The sequence below is a fragment of the Maniola hyperantus genome, chromosome Z (genome assembly GCF_902806685.2).
Source record: "Maniola hyperantus chromosome Z, iAphHyp1.2, whole genome shotgun sequence".
NCBI classification, from domain to species: Eukaryota; Metazoa; Arthropoda; class Insecta; order Lepidoptera; family Nymphalidae; genus Maniola; species Maniola hyperantus.
Genome location: NC_048564.1, coordinates 728,847 through 752,628, shown reverse-complemented (window position 1 = coordinate 752,628; position 23,782 = coordinate 728,847). Strand labels below are relative to the sequence as shown.

The following is a 23,782-nucleotide window of genomic DNA, read 5'->3' as shown; positions in this document are numbered from 1 at the left end:
AATATAAATGGCGGGCGCCTGGGTAAATCGAGAGATTTTAGAGTAACTTTCGAGTAAAAGTAAAATTATCGTAAGTCGCCAACGCCATATACCTATCTTTCTCGAGATTTTGGGGGCAAAATTCCATCTTGAGCAGTTTTCGGCCCAGATAAAATATCGGGCGGAATTAATTCCATTTGTACTTGAGCTCATATTTAACAAATAACAAGCTTTTATTTAACTTGCAATGTAAGTAATGTATTATGTTACTAGCGTACATTCGCGACTTCGTCCGCGTGAACTACACAAATTTCAAACCCCTTTTTCACCCCAATGATGAAATGAATTTTCAAAAATCCTTTCTTAGCGGATGCCTACGTCATAATAGCTATCTGCATGCCAAATTTCAGCCCGATCCGTCCAGTAGTTTGAGCTGTGTGTTGATAGATCAGTCAGTCAGTCAGTCACCTTTTCCAATTATATATTTAGATGTATGTTTGTTCAGGTGGAATCTTGCTACTCAATTTTGAAGTAGATATTTTCAACAGATTGAGCTGAAATTTTGTATGTTACACGTTTAGTTTGGATGACAAGCATGGCTAGCTACGTGACGTCATTCTAAATCCAACATGGCGGAACACCCACTATGGCGGACTAGTTATTTTTAATGCACTCCTACAATATGGGTATCTAATGGAAGGGCTTGCTGAGAATAACTCGAAAAATATAGTGACGTCACTCTAATATCTTCAAACGATTGAACTGAATTTTTTATACATGTTTAGTTTGGATAACAATGCAGCTTATCTGCGTGACGTCACACATCATCACTCAAAAATCTGAAATGGCGCGTTTTTGCAACTGGTTTTTTTTACAACGAAACTCGTACGCGTACACAGCCTAAGTATTCGATTTTTGACAAAAGTTGATGTGAAAATAATTAAACTGAAACTGGTATACCTAATTTTCTCTACAATATAAAAATGAATCGCTAAATGTGTTGCTGATCGCAAATCTCGAGAACAGCTGAACTGATTTCGCTAATTCTTTTTTTATAATATTCCTTGAAGTACGAGGAGGTTCTTACGCAGAGAAAAATTTTAAAAATTTGAATCGACTGTTAGGCGGAACCTTGGATGAATGATTTATCTCTATGGGCGGAACGAAGTTCGCCAAGGCCATGTTTGACAGTTACTGTAGTATTTCATTCATTCGTACATTAATTGTAGCTGTCATTTTAACGTTATAGAAGTAGTGGGATTTGGGAATGAGCGGACAATCGAGCTTCTGGCAACCCTGCCGATATCAGTTATCAGTGGTCGGCCAGTCTCCGAGGCGGTAAGTTGCGCCGCACCGTGTCATTTACTTTACAACTTTATATAAAGTATAACTATAGCATCATGCGCTACAACCAGCTAGGTAATACGGCCTTGAATGTATCCCACATCAGCCTGGGTGGAGCTTCCTTCAGCAGCATTTACGGGTAAGAGTATTTTTTTATGTATAGGTACTTATAATAACTTGCATTGGACTTGCACTTAAGTATTAAATTTTTTTTGTGTTGTTTCGGATTGACTATGCTGCGTAGGCCCTACTGGCCGCTACAGCGTCACCGGGGGGGTTGAGTATTAAGTACACGGCTTGACTATATATACTTAGTACGCGACAAGTCGAGAAGGCAATCGGAGTGGGGATGCCCCGCATACCTACCCGCACAGCACTCGTGTTATGCCTAGTATACCAGATATTGTGCGGTGCGTCTCGCCGCCTCATACCCCGATTGCCATCTCGACTTGTCGCGGACTATACAAGGTGGGCGTGTTTGCTCAGTATTGCCAATTTAGCGACTTAGTCGACATTTCAAAGATGCGAGTGACTTTTTTTCACTTTTAGCGACAAAAAATGTAGTGACTTTTCTAGCGATTTTTGAAAGGTCTTTGTTGAAAAATATTTTACCCATGAAATGGAGATCACGGTCTTACAGATAACTTGTATCTCCGAGAATGAGGCTGACGTGGGCTGACTTGAACTCTGATTGTGCTTAGACTTACCTAAGACAAAGTTAAAACGAGACAGAGCTAAGTATAATATCTTTCACATAAATCTGTCTCGTTTTAACTCAATCAAAGTCAAAGTGCGCTCTATAGATCTCAGCCTCAAAGTCAGTTCCTTTTCTTATAATATTAAGTAATTATATACTTACCTACTTGACACTAAAAAATGAGAATAAGTTGTCCATGACGTTCTCTAAAGAGTGTGTAGTCTATCAATCCAAACTTGGTCTTGCCGTGGTCTAACCTAACCCTTCTCACTCTGAGAGAAGACCTCTCCTCAATGGGTCGTCGATGGATTGGGAATCAGAAGATGTTTGTATCAGGTCGTTCGACGAACAGAGGAGTTTGGATCTCATCACGGAAGCCCTCAACCGTGGCATTAACTACATCGAGACTGGCCCGTGGTACGGCCAGGGTTCTTCCGAGAGGACCATTGGCAAGGTAAGTGGTATAAGTCCCGCAAATTGCTAATGCACGTGGCAGCAATTTTAGTGACGTCAGCACTAGACTGAAGTTTCGAGCTGATGGTATAATATACGTGAAATGTCGTCAAAATGACGTCATTTCGATTTTAATGAGACATGGTTTCAACGCAATAGCTATTTGCGGGACTTATAGCAGGGGCTTTGGATTTATAGGTATTGTACGCGACAGGTCAAAATGGCAACCGGGGTGGGGACGCCCCACCCACACAGCCTCCGCGCAAACCTGGTGCGGGATAGCGCAGATGTGCGGCGCATCACCCCGCCTCATACTCCAATTGCGATCTCCACCTGTCGCGTACCTACTGTACTATCATATATGATGACTTCAGCCTTCTAGAATAGAATAGAATGCAAATATTTTAATTCAAATAACTTACTCTCTACATCGCCATTGCCACTTCAGCTTCGCAACCCGCCGAGTTTAGTCGGCTACTCATATGGTTCTACTACGGATGTATCAGTTCTGATTTGCTCACGTAGCAAACTCCAAGCATAGCTCTATACATCGCCATTGCCACTTAAGCTTCGCAACCCGCCGAGCTTAGTCGGCTACTCATATGCTACTACGGATGTATCAGTTCTGATTTGCTCACGTAGCAAACTCCAAGCATAGCTCTATACATCGCCATTGCCACTTAAGCTTCGCAACCCGCCGAGCTTAGTCGGCTACTCATATGGTTCTACTACGGATGTATCAGTTCTGATTTGCTCACGTAGCAAACTCCAAGCATAGCTCTATACATCGCCATTGCCACTTAAGCTTCGCAACCCGCCGAGCTTAGTTGGCTACTCATATGGTTCTACTACGGATGTATCAGTTCTGATTTGCTCACGTAGCAAACTCCAAGCATAGCTCTATACATCGCCATTGCCACTTAAGCTTCGCAACCCGCCGAGCTTAGTCGGCTACTCATATGGTTCTACTACGGATGTATCAGTTCTGATTGGCTCACGTAGCAAACTCCAAGCATAGCTCTATACATCGCCATTGCCACTTCAGCTTCGCAACCCGCTGAGCTTATCGGTTACTCTTCTCCTTCTTAAACTCACTCTTTCATCATCATCAACCAATAGACGTCCACTGCTGGACATAGGTCTCTTTTAGAGACTTCCACACGCCACAGTCTTGCGCCGCCTGGATCCAGCGGCTCCCTGCGACTCGTCTGATGTCGTCCGTCCACCTAGTGGAGGTCTTCCAACGCTGCGTCTTCCGGTGCGAGGTCGCCATTCCAGCACCTTGGGACCCCAACGTCTATCAGTTGTACGAACTATGTGCCCTGCCCATTGCCACTTCAGCTTCGCAACCCGTTGAGCTATATCGGTTCCTCTTCTCCTTTTTTTTAAACTTACTCTTTAGGTACTTACATTTCATTACAGGCTCTGAAAGGAAAACCCAGGGAATCCTACTACATCGGGAGTAAAGTGGGCCGGTACGAAAAGGATCCGATGAAAATGTTCGATTTTTCCACCGAAAAGACGTTAGCAGCTGTCGACAATACCTTGCAACTCCTCGGTGTGGAATACGTCGATCTGATACAGGTAGGGCACAGAAATGACGAATCAGAAAAGTATATTTATACTTAGATCTAGTCTGGTGGGAGGCTTCGGCAGTGGCTAGTTACCATTCTACCGCCAACGCCTTGCCGCCGAGCGATTTAGCGTTCCGACACGATCGATGTCGTATAGAAACCAAATACACTTTTACAAGTACTTTTGAATCGTCAAATGCATCTACCACAGGTTCGGAATGCCTTCTATTCCGGAGGTCAGGAGTTCTATCCTGGGCATGCATCTCTAGTTTTTAGAATTTTGTGGATTTTAAGCAATTAAATATAACTTGCTTTCGGTGAAAGAAAACATAGTGCGAAAACCTCTACGCCTGAGAGTTCTCCATCAAAGGTATATGAAGTCTGAATATGCGCATTTGGCCAGTGTGGTGGACTATGACCAAACTCTGTTCATTTTGAAAGGAGACCCGTGCTCAGCAGGGAACCAGCGATGGTTTGATGATGATGATAAAAAAGTTTACAGGTCCACGATGTAACTTTCGGCGATGTCGACGTGATTCTCAACGAAACTCTCCCAGCTTTGGAGCAAGTGGTGAAACACGGCAAGGCTCGCTACATCGGCGTTGCGGACTACGACCTTGACTTAATGAAGGAGATCGTCGACGAGTCCAAGGTCCCGATCTCCACTGTCCTGTCGTACGCCAAGTCGACGCTGATCGACAACAGGCTGCAGAATTATACCAAGTTCTTTAAGGTACGTGAACGCTGGCCGACATCCAATCTATACCTAGTACGTGACAGGTTGAAATGGTAATAAAAAATAAAATAAAATAAAAATCTTTTTTATTCGAATAAAATAAAAATAAAAATAAAATAAAAATCTTTTTTATTCGAATAAACTTTTAAAAGTACTTTAGAATAGTCGGATGCATCTACCACTGGTTCGGAATGCCTTTCCTACCGAGAAGAACCAGCAAGAAACTCGGCGGTTGCTCTTTTCAAATATTTGATATAGGTACAAGATTATGCCATGTATAAAATAGTATTTGCAGTCTTGTGCGTTGCTGGAACGAGCTGCAGATCGAATCCACGCTCTTTTATCATTTAGATAATCTTCAATTGTGTAATAGGTATGATTTTTTCAGGAGCATATTTTTAATAGATTTTTTAAACTTGTGCAAAGGTAAGTCCAAAATAGTTTGCGGGATTTTATTATAAAAGGTAATACCCATACCCACAAATGACTTTTGGACTTTCCTGAGGTGGAAGGCAGAATCGGGAGGGAACGACCCGCACAGCCCCCGCGCTAATTTTAATTTGAAAATCCTGCGATTTTGAAAATCCAGCCCCTAAGGAGGTCCACACGGATGAGCATAAGCTTAGAGGGGCTGTAGCGCTAGTGGAATGTTCACGGAGGCCAGGACTGATGGCTTTCATGCCATCATCCGTAAAAAGATGGCCTCCCTCTTACAGCGTCTTCGTAGCAGTTCCAACAGCATTCTGGGTGCAATTAAAGATAGGATAGGCTGCCCAATAATTAAGCATTGGGTGGCTGTGGCCACCGGGCGTCTAGAGCTGCCACGTTAGGCCACTTTGTTTAATCAGTAAGCACTAACATTACTAACATAACTATAAGGAAATATTGTTACTAACACACTAACTTTAGTAAATATATAGTTGTAAATTTAAATATGGACTAGAACTGGTCTGAAATAAAAGATTATTTATTTTATTTTATTTATTTTAGTGTTAAATAAGATCCAAACTCAAATGTATAGAAGCTGTTGCTATTAACTATAGTTTTTGGCAGAGTCGCGGCGTGGGCGTGATCAACGCCGCAGCGACCGGCATGGGCTTGCTGTGCAACGCCGGCCCGCAGTCCTGGCACCCCGCTAGCGACGACACCAAGGCCATGTGCTGCGAGGCTGCTCAAATGTGCATGGTAAGAATCTCTCTGAAAATGGTGATCATGATGATCAGTAGGTCAGTATCATCATAATCAACCCATCGCCGGCCCACTACAGAGCACGGGTCTTCTCTCAGAGTGAGACGGGTTATGGCCATAGTCTACCACGCTGGCCATGTGCGGATTGGTACTTTGGATTGGACTTCACACACCTTTAAGAATATTATGCATAACACTCAGGCATGCAATTTTCCTCACGATGTTTTCCTTCACCGTTAAAGCAAGTGACATTTAATTAATTAAAACGCACATAGCTCCGAAAGGTTAGAGGTGCGTGCCCGGGATCGAACCACCGACCTCCGATTAGAAGGCGGACGTCCTAACCACTAGGCTATCACAGCTTCATCAGCGCAGCAGATCAGTAGGTACCAGGCAGGAAATATTGCACATCAAAACTTCAGAAAGAGATAACGGTTTCGTAAAGCGCTGTCTCTGTCGTAGAGGCCGATAAAATGTCACACAGATATTTTTGACAGAGACAACGCTCTACGAAGCCAAAATCTCTTTCTAAAGTTCGATGTGCAGAGTACTGTAATGGGCCATGCCATATGTCAAAAATAAATTATTTTTGGTTTTACAAAATACGTAACATTCTTGTCCGCTGTCAGTTTTAAGTTTGCTATGGTTTGCTACTATTTTAAATTATCTTACGTCAAATGCCTCAAATATTTATCACATCTATGAATTTCATACAAGCTCCGTTGCTAAGCGAGCGTTTTGACGTTTGATTAAAAAGCATCGATTGGCATCATATTGGCATCGATGTAAAAAGTCGCTGATTCGACTAGTAGTAATCAATTTTCACCGTCCCTATTGTTGCAGGAAAGGAACGTGGAGTTGGCCCGATTGGCGAGCTGGTTCAGTTTGAATCAGCCCGGCATCGATACGCATATATGTGGGTTCCGCACCATCGACCAGTTGGATGACACTATAAGCGTGCTGGAGCAAGGCCTCTCGCAGCAGGAAAACATGATTCTGCAAGAGTTTCAGAAAAGGTAACCACTTTTATTTTAAGGCAAATTTTTCGGCAACTTCTAAAAAAAATTGTTTTTACAGATTCCACGGCCGACTGCCGCTTCAGTGGGACAAAGTGGAATTACAAACTTACAAAGCACAAAAGGCTGAATTGGCGAAATCTAAATAATCCAAACTAACATTAAAATCCATACTAATATCCTAATACCCGGTCAAGTCAATCAGCGGGCGATGGAGAGAGCTATGCTTGTAGTTTCTCTACGAGGTCAAATCAGAAATGAGGAGATCCGTAGTAGAACTAGAGTAACCGACATAGCTAAACGGGTTGCGAAGCTGAAGTGGCAATGGGCAGGGCACATAGTTCGTACAACCGATAGACGTTGGGGTCCCAAGGTGCTGGAATGGCAACCTCGTACCGGAAGACGCAGCGTTGGAAGACCCCCCACTAGGTGGACGGACGACATAAGACGAGTCGCAGGGAGCCACTGCGTGTGGAAGTCCCTACAAGAGACCTATGTCGAGCTGCGGACGTCTATCGGTTGATGATGATAATTCCTTCGAATACACTTGCCAAATATTGATTTTATTTTATTCCATTACAAGTTAACACTTGACTGCGATTTACCTGATGGTAAATGATGATGCCGTCTAAGATAGAAGCAGTAGGGCGATTGTCTAAAACCTGCATCAATCATTATTACAATCTCAATTGTTCTGATTGGCTGAATTTGTGCGATTCTTGTTGCAACAATGCATTGTGGCCAATAGTGCGCGAGCATTTACCAACCAGAGATGATTGCGATCGTGACATTGTAGCTGTCAAACAACCGCGGTAGGGCCACAGGCTAACTTAGAAGAAATCAGTTTTGTTAAATCCATACCCCTTATCGGATTTCACTCAAACTCGAATAGCCTTGAACATCTAAATATATAAAAGGATTGAAGGACTGACTGATCTATCAACGCACAGCTCAAACTACTAGACGAATCGGGCTGTTGGCATGCAGATAGCTATTATTACGTAGCTTTTATGACGTAGGCATCCGCTAAGAAAGGATTTTTGAAAATTCAACCCCTAAGGGGGTGAAATAGGGGTTTGAAATTTGTGTAGTCCACGCGGACGAAGTTGCTAGCATAAGCTAGTTATTCATAAGTGCTTAGAAAAAATATTTCCTCCGGCCGCAGGTTCGAATCATGCCGTTCCCCAATTTTGATATGTATTTTTTTTAGAAATTTCCTTGAAATGTAGGTAAAAACACTATTATACAAAATTATAAATAATCCTCCTTTTCTAAGCACTTACTTTTAGAACTGCCAATTAAGATTAGAAATAGTGTACAAATAAAGAACGCCACCAAGAAATAAGTCGTAACATTTTATTTATTCAGGTTACTATCAGATCAATAAGTCAGATCGTAACATAATTTGCTTTAACTTAAGCCAAAACTATACTCGATCCAAAGAAAGAAGTTAGTATTAAGTGCTCTCTGTTACGTAATCCCATACAAATGACGAAAATCTCACTGGGCGTTAACCATTTTGAATCACCAACCAAACACAAAACATTCGAAATTCAATTCTAAAATGTTTTCAAAAAACATTCGAAACTCAACTCGAAACCCTAGTTTCGTTTGTGTTTGGTTGGTGTCTCAAAATGGTTAACGCCCATTGTGATGTTCGTTTCTGTCCCTGAAAGAGCCGTACACTAACTTCCTTACGTGGATAGAGTATAAAGGGCTACGCAGACGAGGGATTTTGTCCGTGGAGGACAAAAGTCGCCGAAGCGTAGATAGAGAATTTGCCACAGACTAAACTCGCGAGCGCTCAACGCGGACTAACATCCGCTGTGTTACGTTACTTTTTTTTTCGAGAACTCTCCCGTACAATATGTACGGTGCAGTTAGTCCATGTCCTCGGCTATTCGGGGTACTTTTAGTTCCTTGGGTGAGTTTTTCGATACAGTTGTATAAGTCCCGCAAATTTCTAATGCGCGTGACCGCAATTTTAGTGACGTCAGCACTAGACTGAAGTCTCGAGCTGATGCTGCTGATGGTATATTTTTACTTAAATATACGTCAAATGACGTCATTTCGATGGTAATGAGACATGGTGCCAGCGCAATAGCAATTTGCGGGACTTATACGCGATATATTTTGACGGACAAAAAGTACGCCGAGGACTGCCCTCGTCTGTGCAGGCCATAACAGTAATATTAAAATTACAAATCTCTAGTAATTGTGAGCTTTTTAAATATTATGCACATATTTTTTGTAGTGTAGAAGTAATATAGGACATTTCGCAAAGTGACTTATTGTTGTTGTTGACTGAAACTTTGTGAAATGTCTCTATACATTTCACAAAGTTATATACCGCAAAGAAGCAGGTGACAACCACAATGAAAATATTATCACAACATAATAATTATTTTAGCGTTTTAACTATCGTGAGTGATTTCCATTAGGTATATATAATATCTCTCAACGGCTATACTCACGTATATAGTCAACGCTAGCCCGACTAGTTACGAACCCATCCGGGGTGTCTTTGTCAAGGGAGTCAGTTCGCGCACGAGAGAGAGCAGAGCAGTCTTAACCGCGACGCGTGCGCGAACTAACTGCCTTGACAAAGGACTAACGTAGTCGCGCTAACGTCGACTAAATATGTGAGTATAGCCGTTGAGAGATATTATATATAATAATTATTACAGATTTCTTGAGGTTTTTGCACATTATACAGACTCGACGCCAACTCGAACTCCTACTCGACTCACATTGAATCATGGAAATATTTAAGTGAAAGTGTACGACGCATATGCTCGCACGTCGGTTTGCACGGTGCAGTCCTGAGGCGAAGCTGACGCTGTTTAGAGCATATTGTCAATGCTTATACACGTGTCAGCTTTGGTTCAACGCCACGAAAAGTGCACGTAGCAGCATCAGAGTGCAGTATAATAACGCATACCGCATTCTGATGAAACTGCCTAAATACTGCAGTGCGTCGGGCATGTTTGCTGACGCCAGAGTGCCCGATTATTTCGCGGTTGTTAGATCTCGTGTTGCGGCATTTTGGTTCCGCATCCGCGATTCTCAAAACGAGGTCCTCAGGGTATGCTCTGAGTGCCCTGAGAATCCCATACTGAAGTACTGGCTTGCCGTACATCGTGACAATAACCGTAAATAAAGTACGAACCTCCTATTTGGGGGCAATCTCTAATTTTAATTTAATTTAAATTTTATTATTGTATATTTTGTAACTTTATTATTTTCATTTATTATTTTTTTAACAATTGTACATTTGTATTTGTATTTACTTTTATGTATGTTCAAATGGGTTCAAGTTGCCTAAATAAATGACTATTTTATTATTAAAAAAAAAAAAAAAGACGCGTGTTCAACGTGCTACTTCAATTACACACTTCAATGTTCAAAATTCCACCGTAAAGTATATGAGTCGGAGTAAAGTCGGCGTCGAGTTTGTGTAATGTGCGAAGATCTTTAAAATTAACAACTAATAAAATTAAATTTAAATTAATCTATTATATATTTATAATCACAAATAATAAATAATTGACTGTATTTGTGACGACAAATCGTCACTAAGCTCTGACACCACGCAAGTTAAAATTAGCGACTATGCTAGAGACCGAAAAAAATTGCTGTTTCCAGAGGTGTATTTTTATTCCTTGAGGAGTATATTTACTAAAATAAATAAATAAATAAATAATAGTTTATACAGCTCACAAAACAAGAAAAAACAAAATAAAAGCAAAAAATTTCTTACTAAACATTTCCTTGTTTAAGATCGGCAGAAACTACACGTCTGTCGCTTCTCTAGCAAAGGATATCAAAGTCGCCAAAGATGACTTAATCGTAGACTGATTAAAAAAGCTAGACTAAAGTACCGTGTAACCGCGTTCGAGATAGCGATAGCACGACGTAACGATGAATAACACCACAATGTACCATTGTTTAGTAGTCAATATTTGTATTAAACGTTTTTTATGTAAAACAAGTAAATAACTAATGAGAAATACAATGATGACACGAATTCTCAAAGTTTGTTTTGCAACTAAAGTTGAATTCCTTGACACATAGAGCATATATAGCAAGTCTTCTGCACTTCTGCATTATTGACCGTTCACTATAACTTGACGCCTGACGTTATGTTGGCACCATTGCAAATCATCTATATATATAAAAAGAAAAGTTGACTGACTCACTGACTGATCTATCAACGCACAGCTCAAACTACTGGACGGATCGGGCTGAAATGTGGCAGATAGCTATTATGACGTAGGCATCCGCTAAGAAAGTGTTTTTGAAAAGTCAACCCCTAAGGGGGTGAAATAGGGGTTTGAAATTTGTGTAGTCCACGCGAACGCAAAGCAATGGTGCCAACATAACGTCAGGCGTCAAGTTATAGTGAACGGTCAATATACATGGTGTTAGAACTTAAACGACGAAATACAGAGTGTAACCAGAACGCTAGCAAAAACTTAGCGTTATTGTTATACTACCGAAACACAATCCCACACCAATAACCATTTGCCTCATTTTGTAGTTTTAGTAATTTAGTATTTTTCAAACCCGCAATGTATAGAGTGCAAAACTCGGGTCAATGATCCGCCTACGACGCGGCATTGACTCCGAGTGGCCTACTTACGGAACGTTTGTTCACCTCTAGCGTTAATCAGATATTTTATTTGCAATATATCGTAAACTTTTACAAAAAAATTATATATTTTTTTTTGTTTGTGGTATCATATGAGTAATCATCAGTAATATATCACCTGTCTTCGTTTTTGCCAGAGTTCTGGTTACACCCTATATACATTTTAATATCAATAATCACAGCGCAAACTTAATTCTTTGAGCCACACGACCGCGTGCGTGACGCTTGGGAAGGCGACACTTGCGCACTGCTTTAGGTATATTAGTTATTTATGCAACTGTTGTATAAAGAGGGGCATTAAAACACAAAAGTCGATTTATGACTATGATAATAGTATGACTTGCGTGTTTTAATACCTAATTATCAACAGTTGCATACAAGACTTTATCTACACCCATATAATATGAATCCTCTATAAAAGATTCTGAGTTGGAAGGTCCCGATCCCGATATAGTTACTCTGCGGAGTATTTTTATTTAAGTACCACTTCACTATAGCGTTTAAAACACAGGCACAGGTTTAAAATATCTGAAAATTCTGGCAGTGTCCTCTCAAAACATGAATCCCTCATTTTTTTGTAAACAAAACAATAAAAATATCGAAGAAAAATGGCGGGGATTCGAATAACTTACTTTTTCTTTTAACGCGCGGCGTTCTGGTAGTGAAACACGCGTGAATGTCAATGTTCTTTTTTTGAAATTCATAGAAATACCCATAAATACCACGGATCACGACTTAAGGTTCGGTTAGAACGAGACAGATTTATGCCAGCAGTATAGCGCTGTCTCTTTTTCACAGGAGTGTTGTAATGAAATTCAGTACAACATTATAACACTCGTTTGGATGCTTTAATTGTTATTAAGATATTGGGTGTTTTAATGTGGGCAATAAGCTAACTGTTTCAGAATCTTTTATAGAGGATTTAAAGCATGGGTGTAGATAAAGAAATTAATAAATATAATTATTAAATTATATTTATTTTATCTCTATTTTATATTTATTTTTAACACAGTTAATTATTATTACCGTCACGCTGTACAGAAGGCGATCCATGACATTACAAGGCGATAAACGACAAATATTTTTCAATTTTTTAACATAAAAACAGAGTAGTTTCTGCGAAAAAATATTTTTAGCAGCATTTTAAACAATAGGCTGATATACTTTTCATAAAACAGTCCAAGACTCTATTCGTTTCTACGCAGCATCGTACTGGGACGCTTAATCGTTTGGTAATACGGAATTTATGTTTTTTAATAAACAAATGAATATTTTCGGAAATCAAAAACATAATACACATACTAAACATATAATTATATAGTAAATTATCAATATTAAATACATTATATAAAAACTAATTATATAATTATGGATACATATTATAAAAATAAATGTTTGTGTCAGCACTTTACCTATGCGTTCGTAAAGGTCAAACTTTGTACAGTTGTTGTTGACATTCGCGTAAAGGTTTAAACGTTTGTCAAGTTGCGACAACGAAAGAATCTATGGCATATCATAATGTCATGCGTACCTAAATATTAACCTATCTACCTATAATATCAACCTATTGTACCCGCTTATTATTGAATTCATAAATCATTCATTCATTCATCCATACTAATATTATAAATGCAAAAGGTGTGTCTTTCTGTCTGCTAGCTTTTCATGGCCCACCCATTTAACCGATTGTAATGAAATTTGGTACAGAGATAGCTTGCATCCCGGGGAAGGACATAGGTTACATTTTGATCCCGGACGATCAAAATGTTCCCACGGGATTTTTAAAAACCTAAATCCACGCGGACGAAGTCGCGGGCATCGTCTAGTAATTAAAAAGTAGCCTGTGTCCTTCCCCGGGATGTAAGCTAACTTCATACCAAATTTCATCAAAATCGGTTAAACTGTTGGGTGGTAAAAAGCTAGCAGACATACAGACAGACAGACACACTTTTGCATTTATAATATTAGTATTTTGTATTTATAATATTAGTAATCCTAGTAAATAATAAAAAGCTCACCTAGCTTAAGGTCAGCGATGTATGGAATCTTATCCTGATCTTATCCGACTAACATTAATTTAAAGCGTGATATAATATAAGCGTTATATATATAAAGATATTTGATATCTTGATATTCAACCTCCGTAACGCACATACACTTAATGTAATTGTATACTTAATAAATAAAATACTTAATTAATAAATAAACAATTGTTCGAGTACAAGCTACGGCTTCGATCCTGATGCCCTTTTGTAAAAACTAAAGGACAATGACTGAATTTATATAGATGACCCATTTTATTATATAAAAGTCGTTTACATGTATGCCTTATGGAGCATTTTGTTGCTGTTTCATCACTGATAACTAAACATAGGATTTATCACCTCTAGAACTTGCGGTTTTTCATTAAATCTAAGTTTTAAGTCACAATGATTCTAGGTTATATGCATTTTACCTATAATATTGTGAAACTAAATGGAAACTAATAAAAACATCCGCAAGTTTAAAATCACAATTTTCAATTTTTAAGTGGTTATTTAATACTAGGATGATTATCATTAATTTATAGTGTGTAAATTGGTGGGCCAGGATCTGTCATTCTCCTTTGGAGTATTTTTCCCTCTTTTTAATTAAAGAAACACGTAAAACAACAACCTAAATTTTACTACTCTACTATAAATAACGAGCTTTACAACTTAAATTAATAAATCAATATGTAATAGTGGACGACAAAGCATCATATAGGGTGCACTACTACGACAGGGTATGGAGTGTAGAGGTAAAGAGCACGATCTCTGGGGGAAAAGTTGAAAATGTCTAGACAATAGACCCTCCAAAATGGCGCTAGCGTCGGCAGAGGTAGCAGTTGTTAACGGAGTGAAGTATGCCGATTCAAAAAATTAACGCATTGAAGTATGCCCAGTCAGAAAAATTAATAATTGTAGTGACCAAAGTAGTTAGTGACATTCCAGTATACAATACCTCAAGAATTTATGTATAAGTCCCGCAAATTGCTACCTTACCCGGGTTTACGGGCGTCTTGAGATCACTCTACCAAAGTTACATCACAACTTGACCAATGGTTTAGCAACACAAACATACAAACATTGATTTTTATTCATATACATTGTGATTTGTGAATGATGTAAATTTTATTAGCTGTTAGTAAACCAAATAAAAAATTTAATAAATATGATTTGGCCTCAGCATAAATATCAACTATGTAATATCGACCATCTATACATTTGGAATGCAAATAAAGACGCAAGTTAAAGCCAATAATTTCACATATACGAGAGGAACTATAATTATATATCTGACACGGTTTCATATGTCTTTCTATTTCTCGTTATGAATGATTTGATGCCGTGTTCAGAGTCCAAATCGGCGAGACCTAAGTTAGAGATTTCCCTCAACAAATTGGCGAAATTGTGATACTTTGCCATGGAGCCCAATTTGTTGATATTGATTTTGAGTGTGGCCTTTTTTTGCTTGACCGTCTTTGTATGCCAGACTAGTATTTTAGTGCAGTTGGAAGCGAGGGGCTCGATGTCGTCCAAGTCTAGGTCTAGGCTTACGAGGAATTTGTCCTCTTCGTGTCCTGCTATGAAGGGCATGTTCGCCGAGCCCTTGAGGAAGTCCAAGTTGATCGCGAAGCCGGCCATGTCCACTGGAAACGTTCTGGAAGCTGGCCACGAGTCAAAGAATCCCAGCACCTGGAATTGGGTATTTTCCTACTTTTGAATTTGATAAATATTATTACTTTATTATAAACTAGCTGATGCCCGCGACTTTGTCCGCGTGGATTTACGTTTTTCAAAATCCCGCGGGAACTCTTTGATTTTCCGGGATAAAAAGTAGCCTATGTCTTGATCCAGGGTATAATGTATCTCCATTCCAAATTTCAGCCAAATCAGTCCAGTAGTTTTTGCGTGAAGGAATAACAAACATACACACACACACACACACATACAAACTTTCGCCTTCATAATATTAGTCGGGACTAGGATAAAAATAATGACGTACGCTGAAAAAAAATATTAAAATCCAACAAAGATTTTTTGTTCTTGCTAGCAAATTAAGCTCTGCCGCTTACGCTGTTAGAAAGATTCGGCAGTTAACTGACGTGGAAATCGCAAAGATAGTATATTTTGCTTACTTCCATAGTATTATGTCTTATGGAATCTTGATATGGGGTAAAGCGGCAGATATTGGGAGAAGTTTTGTATTACAAAAAAGGGCAATACGCGCAATTTATAACTTAAGACCACGCGATTCCCTTCGAGAGAAATTTAAGGAAATAGATATCCTTACTGTAGCCTCTCAATATATTTATAATAACATAATTTTTGTAAGACAAAATATTCTTAGTTACAAGAAAATTGGTGATCTACACAATAGGCTAACTAGAAACAGAGACAAACTTGCAGCTCCTGCCTTCCGCCTCAGGAAAGTCCAAAAGTCATTTGTGGGTATGGGTATTACCTTTTATAATAAAATCCCGCGAACTATTTTGGACTTACCTTTGCACAAGTTTAAAAAATCTATTAAAAATATGCTCCTGAAAAAAGCATATTACACCATTGAAGATTATCTAAATGATAAAAGAGCGTGGATTTGACCTGCAGCTCGTTCCAGCAACGCACAAGACTGCAAATACTATTTTATAAATGGCATAATCTTGTACCTATATCAAATATTTGAAAAGAGCAACCGCCGAGTTTCTTGCTGGTTCTTCTCGGCAGGAAAGGCATTCCGAACCAGTTGTAGATGCATCCGACTATTCGTAAGCACTTGTAAAAGTTTATACGAATAAAAAAGATTTTCATTAAAAAAAAAAATCTTCATTTTCATTTGTTCTGAACTGCTTTATAGATTTGCCATTAAAGCACCACGCATGAATTATCCGCGGCACCCTTGTCATTTGTTATTTGTCAGGCATTGCAGAACTAACTTAGGTAAACATTCCGCCATTCCTCGAATCTCTGATCTCTATAACAACAGCGTGCGTCAACAGAGTGAAATAGACATATTCTCTAATAGCTATGCTCAGTTTAGGCGAAATTTCTAGATATAGTATTAAGCAATAGGTGCGAAGTGACGATTAAAAATCAATACTAATATTATAAATGCGAAAGTGTGTCTGTCTGTCTGTCTGCTTGCTTTTCACGGCCCAACCGTTCAACCGATTTTGATGAAATTTGGTACAAAGTTAGCTTACATCCCGGGGAAGGACATAGGCTATTTTTTCCCGCAAATTACCGAGTTGCCACGGGATTTTAAAAAACTAAATCCACGCGGACGAAGTCGCGGGCATCCTCTAGTAATTAAATAAATAAATACTAATAATGGAATTGTGTTTTGTATGTAAGTAATAATCATTAATCTGTATTTAATATGTAATTTAATTTAATTTTGTTAATTAGCTTTAGGAAATGTATGATAAGTTTATGCATGCTGTGGTTGCCTATAATAAGCTTGTCATTTTGTGAATGTATTTTAAATAGTTAAAATTGTTTTTGTGACTGTTTTTGAGAATGACTAAGCTGTTGGTAAACCCAATAAAAAAATGAAAAAATGATAAGATTTACAAAGTTACAGGCATTTTAATTTTGGAGTGGGTGGGGTCTTCTATCCCTTTCTCGCAAAACGAAAATTTGTATGAAACCGCACGAAGCTACTATGGCATTAGTAAGGTATGACGTCAAAATGCTATATCGCTGTCTCTGTCTAGTCAGAAATATTTAAATTCTTATACCTTTTTGTTATTTGATCGATTTAATTAGTTTTTTCAGTTTACGTCATTATTTTTATCGTACAATAAAGTAATAAAAAACCGGCCAAGTGCGAGTCAGGCTCGCGCAATGTGGGTTCCGTACTACAGTCGCATTATTTCGACATTTTTATATCGATAATTCAAAAACTATGATGCATAAAAATAAATCAAAATCTGTTTTAGTATGCACAGGTGAAGACCTTTCATATGATACCTCGCTTGATGTAGTTATCTTGCTTCGATAATTGAAAATACAAATTATTAGATCATGACCACAATTTAATTTTTTGTGTGTGATGTATTCACGGTTTTTAGATTTTTCCCCTTATGTCTGCTATAAGAGCTACCTACCTGCCAAATTTCATGATTCTAAGTCAACGGGAAGTACCCTGTAGGTTTCTTGACATACAGACAGACAACAAAGTGATCCTATAAAGGTACTGTTTTTCATTTTGAAGTACGGAACCCTAATAAATGGTTGGAAGAGAGTAGTAAGCTAGGCCTATACAACTATTAAAAAGTTTAATAAAAGACTAAGTACCTTTCCATCTTTAACAATAGGTGTAGATACTCCATAGGTCCCAATCAGTCCCACTGGAAACATAGACACTTTCTTCGTGGTCCTGTTTACAATAAAATAGAAAAATATTTTATTTATACTCATTTTACTGGTGGGAGGCTTCGGCCGTGGTTAGTTACCAGCCTACCGGCAAAGCCGTACCGCCAAGCCATTACGGTACGATGCCGTGTAGAAACCAAAGGGGTATGGGTTCAATAAAAACTGCCTTACCCCTTTCAGGTTAGCCCGCATCCATCTTAGATTGCATCATCACTTACCATCAGGTGAGATTGCAGTTAAGGGCTAACTTGTATCTTAACTAACTTGGATTTTCCAGGATAAAAAGTAGCCTATGTCCTTCCCCGGGATGTAAGCTACCTCTGTACCAAATTTCATCAAAATCGGTGAAACCGGTTGGGCCGTGAAAAGCTGGCAGGCAGACAGACAGACACACTTTCGCATTTATAATATTAGTATGGAATAGTATGCAATTAGTTGTGACCCTAATATTAGTGGAAGAGGTCACGCTTTTCAGAAATCAGCAATACGATACATGGCAGAAAATATTATACATCAATCTTTAGAAAGAGATAGCGGTTTCGTAGAGCGTTGTCTCTGTCGTTGAGGCCGACAAAAGGTCACATAGGTATGCATGACAGAGACATCGCTCTACGAAGCCGAAACATGATTCTAAAGGTCGTTGTACAATATTTCTTACCGACTACTGTACAGTGAGTGAGCAAACGGTACATGGATACACCGATGCCGAATTTCTTGCTGGTTCTTCTCGGAAAGGCATTCCGAACCAGTGGTTGCATGCATGCATTTGACGATTCTAAAGAACTTGTTAAAGTTTCATTGAACAAACAATATTTTTATTTATTATTTATTTACTTATATAGGAGATTTATTTACTTATAACTGCTGTGATAGCCTAATGGTTAGGACGTCCAAGTAATCGGAGGTCGGGGGTTCGATCCCGGGCACGCACCTCTAACTTTCCAGAGTTATATGCATTTTAAGTAATTAAATATCTCTTGCTTAAACGGTGAAGGAAAACATCGTGAGGAAACCTGCATACCTGAGAGTTCTTCATAATGTTCTCAAAGGAGTGTGAAGTCTACCAATACGCACATGGCCAAACCCTTCTCACTCTGAGAGGAGACCCGCGCTCTGTAGTGAGCCGGCGATGGGTTGATCACGATGATGATAGGAGTCAACCTACCTGATCTCATCAAAAAGCTGTAAGTCCACCGCATTATCATCATCTCCGAAGTAAAGGATCCCATTGGACACGTTTTCATGAAGCCACTCCAAAGCTGCGCGCCTGTTCGCCACGCCACGGGGAAAGTTACTAGTTTTGTATATAAACGGTTTTGGACTAGATATATGAGTGAAGGGAAGGCCCGTTCGTCTGAAAATAGTGTCTTGCAAATTAAAAACTCAGCCAAGTGCGAGTCAGACTCGCGCCCCGAGGGTTCCATCCTCGGGTATTTTTTCCGACATTTTGCATGATTAATCAAAAAATATTATGCATAAAAATAAATAAAAATCTGTTTTTGAATGCACAGATAACGCCTTTTCATATGATACCCCCAATATATCGAATATTTGCAAATTAAAATATGTTTTAATTTTTTTTGTGATGTAATCACAAATTCACGGTACATTTAAATTTTTTCCTTTACTTGTGCTATTAGACCTACCTACCTACCTGCCAAAATTCATATTTGTAGGTAAACGGGAAGTATCCTATAGGTTTTCTTGACAGACACAATAGACGGTTTTGGTTTGTTTTTTGTTTGATAAGTTGTAACCTACCTATCATTCTTATTTTCATACATGTGCTATAGGTACCTAATTATTTAATTTAAGAAATATATATCTCTATATATAAAAATGAATCGCAAAATGTATGATGATCACAAATCTCGAGAACAACTGAACCGATTTCGCTAATTCTTTTTTCATAATATTCCTTGAAGTATGGGGATGGTTCTTATGGAGAGAAAAATTAAAAAAAATTCCTGCATAAGAATCGACTGTTAGGCGGTACGAAGTTCGCCGGGGCAGCTAGTAAGTATTAATTTTTCATTGGAGACTATTTAGGTTGACGTGTTTTATATATTTATTAACTATCCATGTAATTATTACTGTTAGTTTCCATAAATATAAATAAATTAAATTAAATTAAACTAAGAATTTTCAACACCTGGTTGGAGCATACAGCCTGATCATCGGCAACAATCCAATGCAGTCTAGGCACATGCATCAACGTATGTGCTAATCTTATCAACCTATTGCTTGTCTCGAGTATACATCAATGAGTGAATGAGAGATGAAATACAGAATTTTAGCTCATTAATTTAGAATACATACCTAAGAATTTTCAACACCTGATTAGAGCATACAGCCTGATAATCAGAAATGATCCAATGCAGTTTAGGAACATGCATCAATGTACGTGCTATAGAATTTTAGCTTTTAATTTAGAATACATACCTAAGAATTTTCAAGACCTGATTAGAGCATACAGCCTGATCATCGGCAACAATCCAATGCAGTCTAGGCACATGCATCAACGTATGTGCTAATCTCATCAGCTCAGGCACTTGTTCAGGTCTTGGATAGGTTGGAGTGACGTAGTATATCATCTTGACATTCTCGCTATTATTCACATGCTGTCTGTCATCATTATAATTTACGTAGCATACTGTGTTTTTGACAGCCACTGGAATGCTTATTTGGTTGAATGAGTGTAAACTGAAATGTAAAAAATTATAACTATTAAGTAATTATTACATAATGCTACTTATTTCATTTATAAGTTATATATTATACTAGCTTATGCTCGTGAATTTGAACTACACAAATTTCAATCTCCTATTTTATCTCTTTAGGGATTGAATCTTCAAACATCTTTTCTTGATTCTTTCAGATGTCTAAGTCATAATGGCTGATTGTATGCCAAATTTCAGCCCGATCCTTCCAGTGGTTTGAGCTGTGCATTGATAGATCAGTCAGTCAGTCAGCTTTTCCTTTTATATATACAGAAGACTCTATCGCTGTTCGGAAAGCAGATTTTACTGAGAAGAGCTTTTAAAAAAGTTACAATAAGTAAATATGCAATACAGTACGCGGCCGAAAGTAATGTACATCAGCCTTTAGAACAACATTTCGGCTTTGTAGAGCATTGTCTCTGTCACTCATACCTATATTATGATGTTTTGTCAGTCTCAATGACAGAGAGAGTGCTCTACAAATCTGCTATCTCCTTCTAAAATGGTGACACAAAAAGTTAAAATGGTGCATGAGGTGCGTTAAATTTTACATGTTATATATGTAACTTGATGATGCCCGCGACTTCGTCCACGTGGATTTAGGTTTTTAAAAATGCAGTGGGAACCCATTGATATTCCGGGATAAAAAGTACCATATGTCCTTCCCCGGGATGCAAGCTATCGCTGTACCAAATTTCTTCAAAATTGGTTGTACGGATGGGCCGTGAAAGTCTAGCAGACAGACAAACACATTTTCGCATTTATAACATTAGTATGAATTTGCATGCCAAATTTCAGCCTGATCCGTCCAGTAGTTTGAGCTGTGCATTGATAGATCAGTCAGTCATGTACCCTTTGCTTATTTGACACACTAACGATTGCTGTTCGGGAGAGGTGTTCTATAGAATTAATTCAATGACTGCAAATGTTGTTGTTGAGCCTGAAGCAGGCAATAAGCAATAATCAATTATTTTGCACTCACCTAAATATTCCAGCATTACTCCAACTTAATAACATCCATAATGCACCAAAAAATATGGACATACCGAATATATTTTTGACTAGTCTAAAGGGTTTAATAATCATTTTAAATCAACAATGCATTTTTTATTTGAGTCAATTTCTGGTATTAGGTGTACCTACAGACTGGGTACAACAAAAAGAATATTATTATTGTTTAATATGCTTTTCTAATTTAACGTACCTACCTAGTAATTAGGATTTAACAAATTATAATGACGCTTTAAATATTACGTGCGATTTCAAAATTAGAAACGAACTAGCGATCAAAAAGTTCTTGTAACTCCATAACCTAAAATAATGTTAATTTGCTATGTCCCCCAAACAACACATTTTGTTGTATCTATATAATTATACCTTAATTATACATTAATAGTTACACACATGTTACACCAATGTTACACACACTATTATTATTTTTATTTTATATTTTTTTTAAGTAGACCATAGAGTAAAGTAATAAGTAGACCCGTCCCCGTAGTCCGTACTGCCATGTGATTATATACTCTTTGGCCATTATTAAAAACGTTAAAAACAGCCAATGCCCACAGATTAGAGAAGTTTTATCTATGCCAATGCCCAATACCACGTCGCGATCTTAAAGAGTTAAGAGTAGGTACAGTACAGAGCCACAAGAAGGCGACAAGGCTCTTTTGGCACAGACCAATATGAATTTGAATGACATTGACAGGGGAGCGCTGTTGGAGACATGGACATAGGAATAGGACTTATCACTGTCAAAATCTTAAAAAGCAAAATTTAACTCTATGTCATAAAAATGAGAATGCTTTTTGATTAACCATCGATAAAAGAAAAAACGAGCCGAGCAGGACCCCTATTCGCTTGCATGCGTCCCTTTCTCACAGTTGTCACACCGAAAAAATGTTTAGTACACTAGCGGCACGCTATGATGGCCGGTTTGACACATTACAATAGTGATGTGGAATGTCAATTTATTCTCGAACAAAAAACAATTAAGTTTTGTTTTTGTACCTGATTAAATAGGTTTAATAAAACAAAAATGTATATGTTTATTTAATTTATTTGAACGAACTGAATATTTGAACGAAAATGAATATACATACTTTATATGCACACAAGAAACATATGAATACAAAAGATACCGAAAAAGGTGCCACAAAAGGCCATAATTAATCAGATTCGTCCATACTACTATTTTCACTGTCGTCACTGCTATCATCACATACATTAATAATTATATGTTCGTTTTCTATAATATTATCTATTTTCACATCTCTTTCATAATCTTCCCTTATTAATTTAACAGTTCTATTCACAACCTTTTCCCAGTCTCCTTTAGTCACATGTTCACAAGCTTCTTCTAATAATTTTAGCATTTTTTTTGTGGTAAATGGGGGTTCTGTATTGTGTCTTGCAGCATATCCCTTAATTTGAGCCCACACCAACTCAATCGCATTATACTCACAATGGTAAGGCGGTAACCGTATAACTCTGTGCCCATGTTCTAATGCTATTTCGTCAATGACGTATCGGATCTTGGTTGGTTTGTTTTCTTTTAAAAGACGTACTAATTCCGCTTTTAACATATTCATGTTTGCATCTACGCCATTTTTACGAAGCCATGCGACGATATCAGCTTTCTTTTGGGATTGGGCAGGTGGCTTGTCAATTTGCATCGAGTGGTATGGGGCGTTGTCCATAATTATAATAGATGGTTCAGGGAGGCTACACAACATTGAGGTAAACCATTCAGTAAACTTTTCTCCATTCATGTCTTCATGATAGTCTCCAGTGGTTTTTGACGCAAAAGCCATGAGAGAACCTTCGACAAACCCGTTGATGGTTCCGGCGTGACAAATTATAAGTCGCGATCCTTTTCCTACAGGAACTTTGGAAGTAGATGCTGCTGTGTCATCGTTCCAAGAACGGCCTACAGTATGGTTAGCATTAAGCCATGTTTCATCCAAGAACACAACATTTTGCCAATTTTTGATTTCTTTCACTTGCCGTAAAAAAGTATACCTTGC

The 23,782-nt window shown here is 38.3% G+C and overlaps 2 protein-coding genes across 3 annotated transcripts; one reads left to right on the top strand and one right to left on the bottom strand.

Moving 5' to 3' along the window:
* The first annotated feature begins 1,306 nt into the window (after positions 1–1,306).
* LOC117995580 (uncharacterized) lies at positions 1,307–14,882 on the top strand. Of its 2 annotated transcripts, none has more exons than XM_069508982.1 (7): positions 1,307–1,462; positions 2,357–2,474; positions 3,896–4,057; positions 4,550–4,780; positions 5,837–5,968; positions 6,815–6,987; positions 10,768–14,882. In XM_069508982.1, the coding sequence occupies exons 1-7, from the start codon at positions 1,380–1,382 to the stop codon at positions 10,799–10,801; spliced, it is 933 nt and encodes a 310-aa protein (XP_069365083.1). In that variant the 5' UTR covers positions 1,307–1,379; the 3' UTR covers positions 10,802–14,882. The 2 variants fall into 2 exon arrangements, with proteins under 2 accessions (XP_069365083.1, XP_034839458.1); XM_034983567.2 differs by lacking the exon at positions 10,768–14,882 and adding an exon at positions 7,049–8,951.
* Positions 14,220–22,191, bottom strand: LOC117995579 (galactosylgalactosylxylosylprotein 3-beta-glucuronosyltransferase S-like). The gene is made up of 5 exons (XM_034983565.2): positions 21,736–22,191; positions 20,476–20,736; positions 19,199–19,387; positions 17,956–18,037; positions 14,220–15,354 (listed from the first exon to the last, which is right to left on the bottom strand). Exons 1-5 carry the CDS (start codon positions 21,837–21,839, stop codon positions 14,947–14,949), a joined length of 1,044 nt encoding a protein of 347 aa, XP_034839456.1. The 5' UTR covers positions 21,840–22,191; the 3' UTR covers positions 14,220–14,946.
* Positions 22,192–23,782: the final 1,591 nt, after the last annotated feature.

Coding starts and splice junctions, on each gene's coding strand:
- LOC117995580 (XM_034983567.2), top strand. CDS start 1,380: ATGCGCTACAACCAGCTAGGTAATACGGCCTTGAATGTATCCCACATC. Junction 4,058..4,549: donor AATACGTCGATCTGATACAG/GTAGGGCACAGA, acceptor AAAAGTTTACAG/GTCCACGATGTAACTTTCGG. Junction 6,988..7,048: donor CTGCAAGAGTTTCAGAAAAG/GTAACCACTTTT, acceptor TTGTTTTTACAG/ATTCCACGGCCGACTGCCGC.
- LOC117995579 (XM_034983565.2), bottom strand. CDS start 21,839: ATGATTATTAAACCCTTTAGACTAGTCAAAAATATATTCGGTATGTCC. Junction 19,388..20,475: donor CAGGTCTTGAAAATTCTTAG/GTATGTATTCTA, acceptor CACTATTTTCAG/ACGAACGGGCCTTCCCTTCA. Junction 15,355..17,955: donor CTATTGTTAAAGATGGAAAG/GTACTTAGTCTT, acceptor ACCCAATTCCAG/GTGCTGGGATTCTTTGACTC.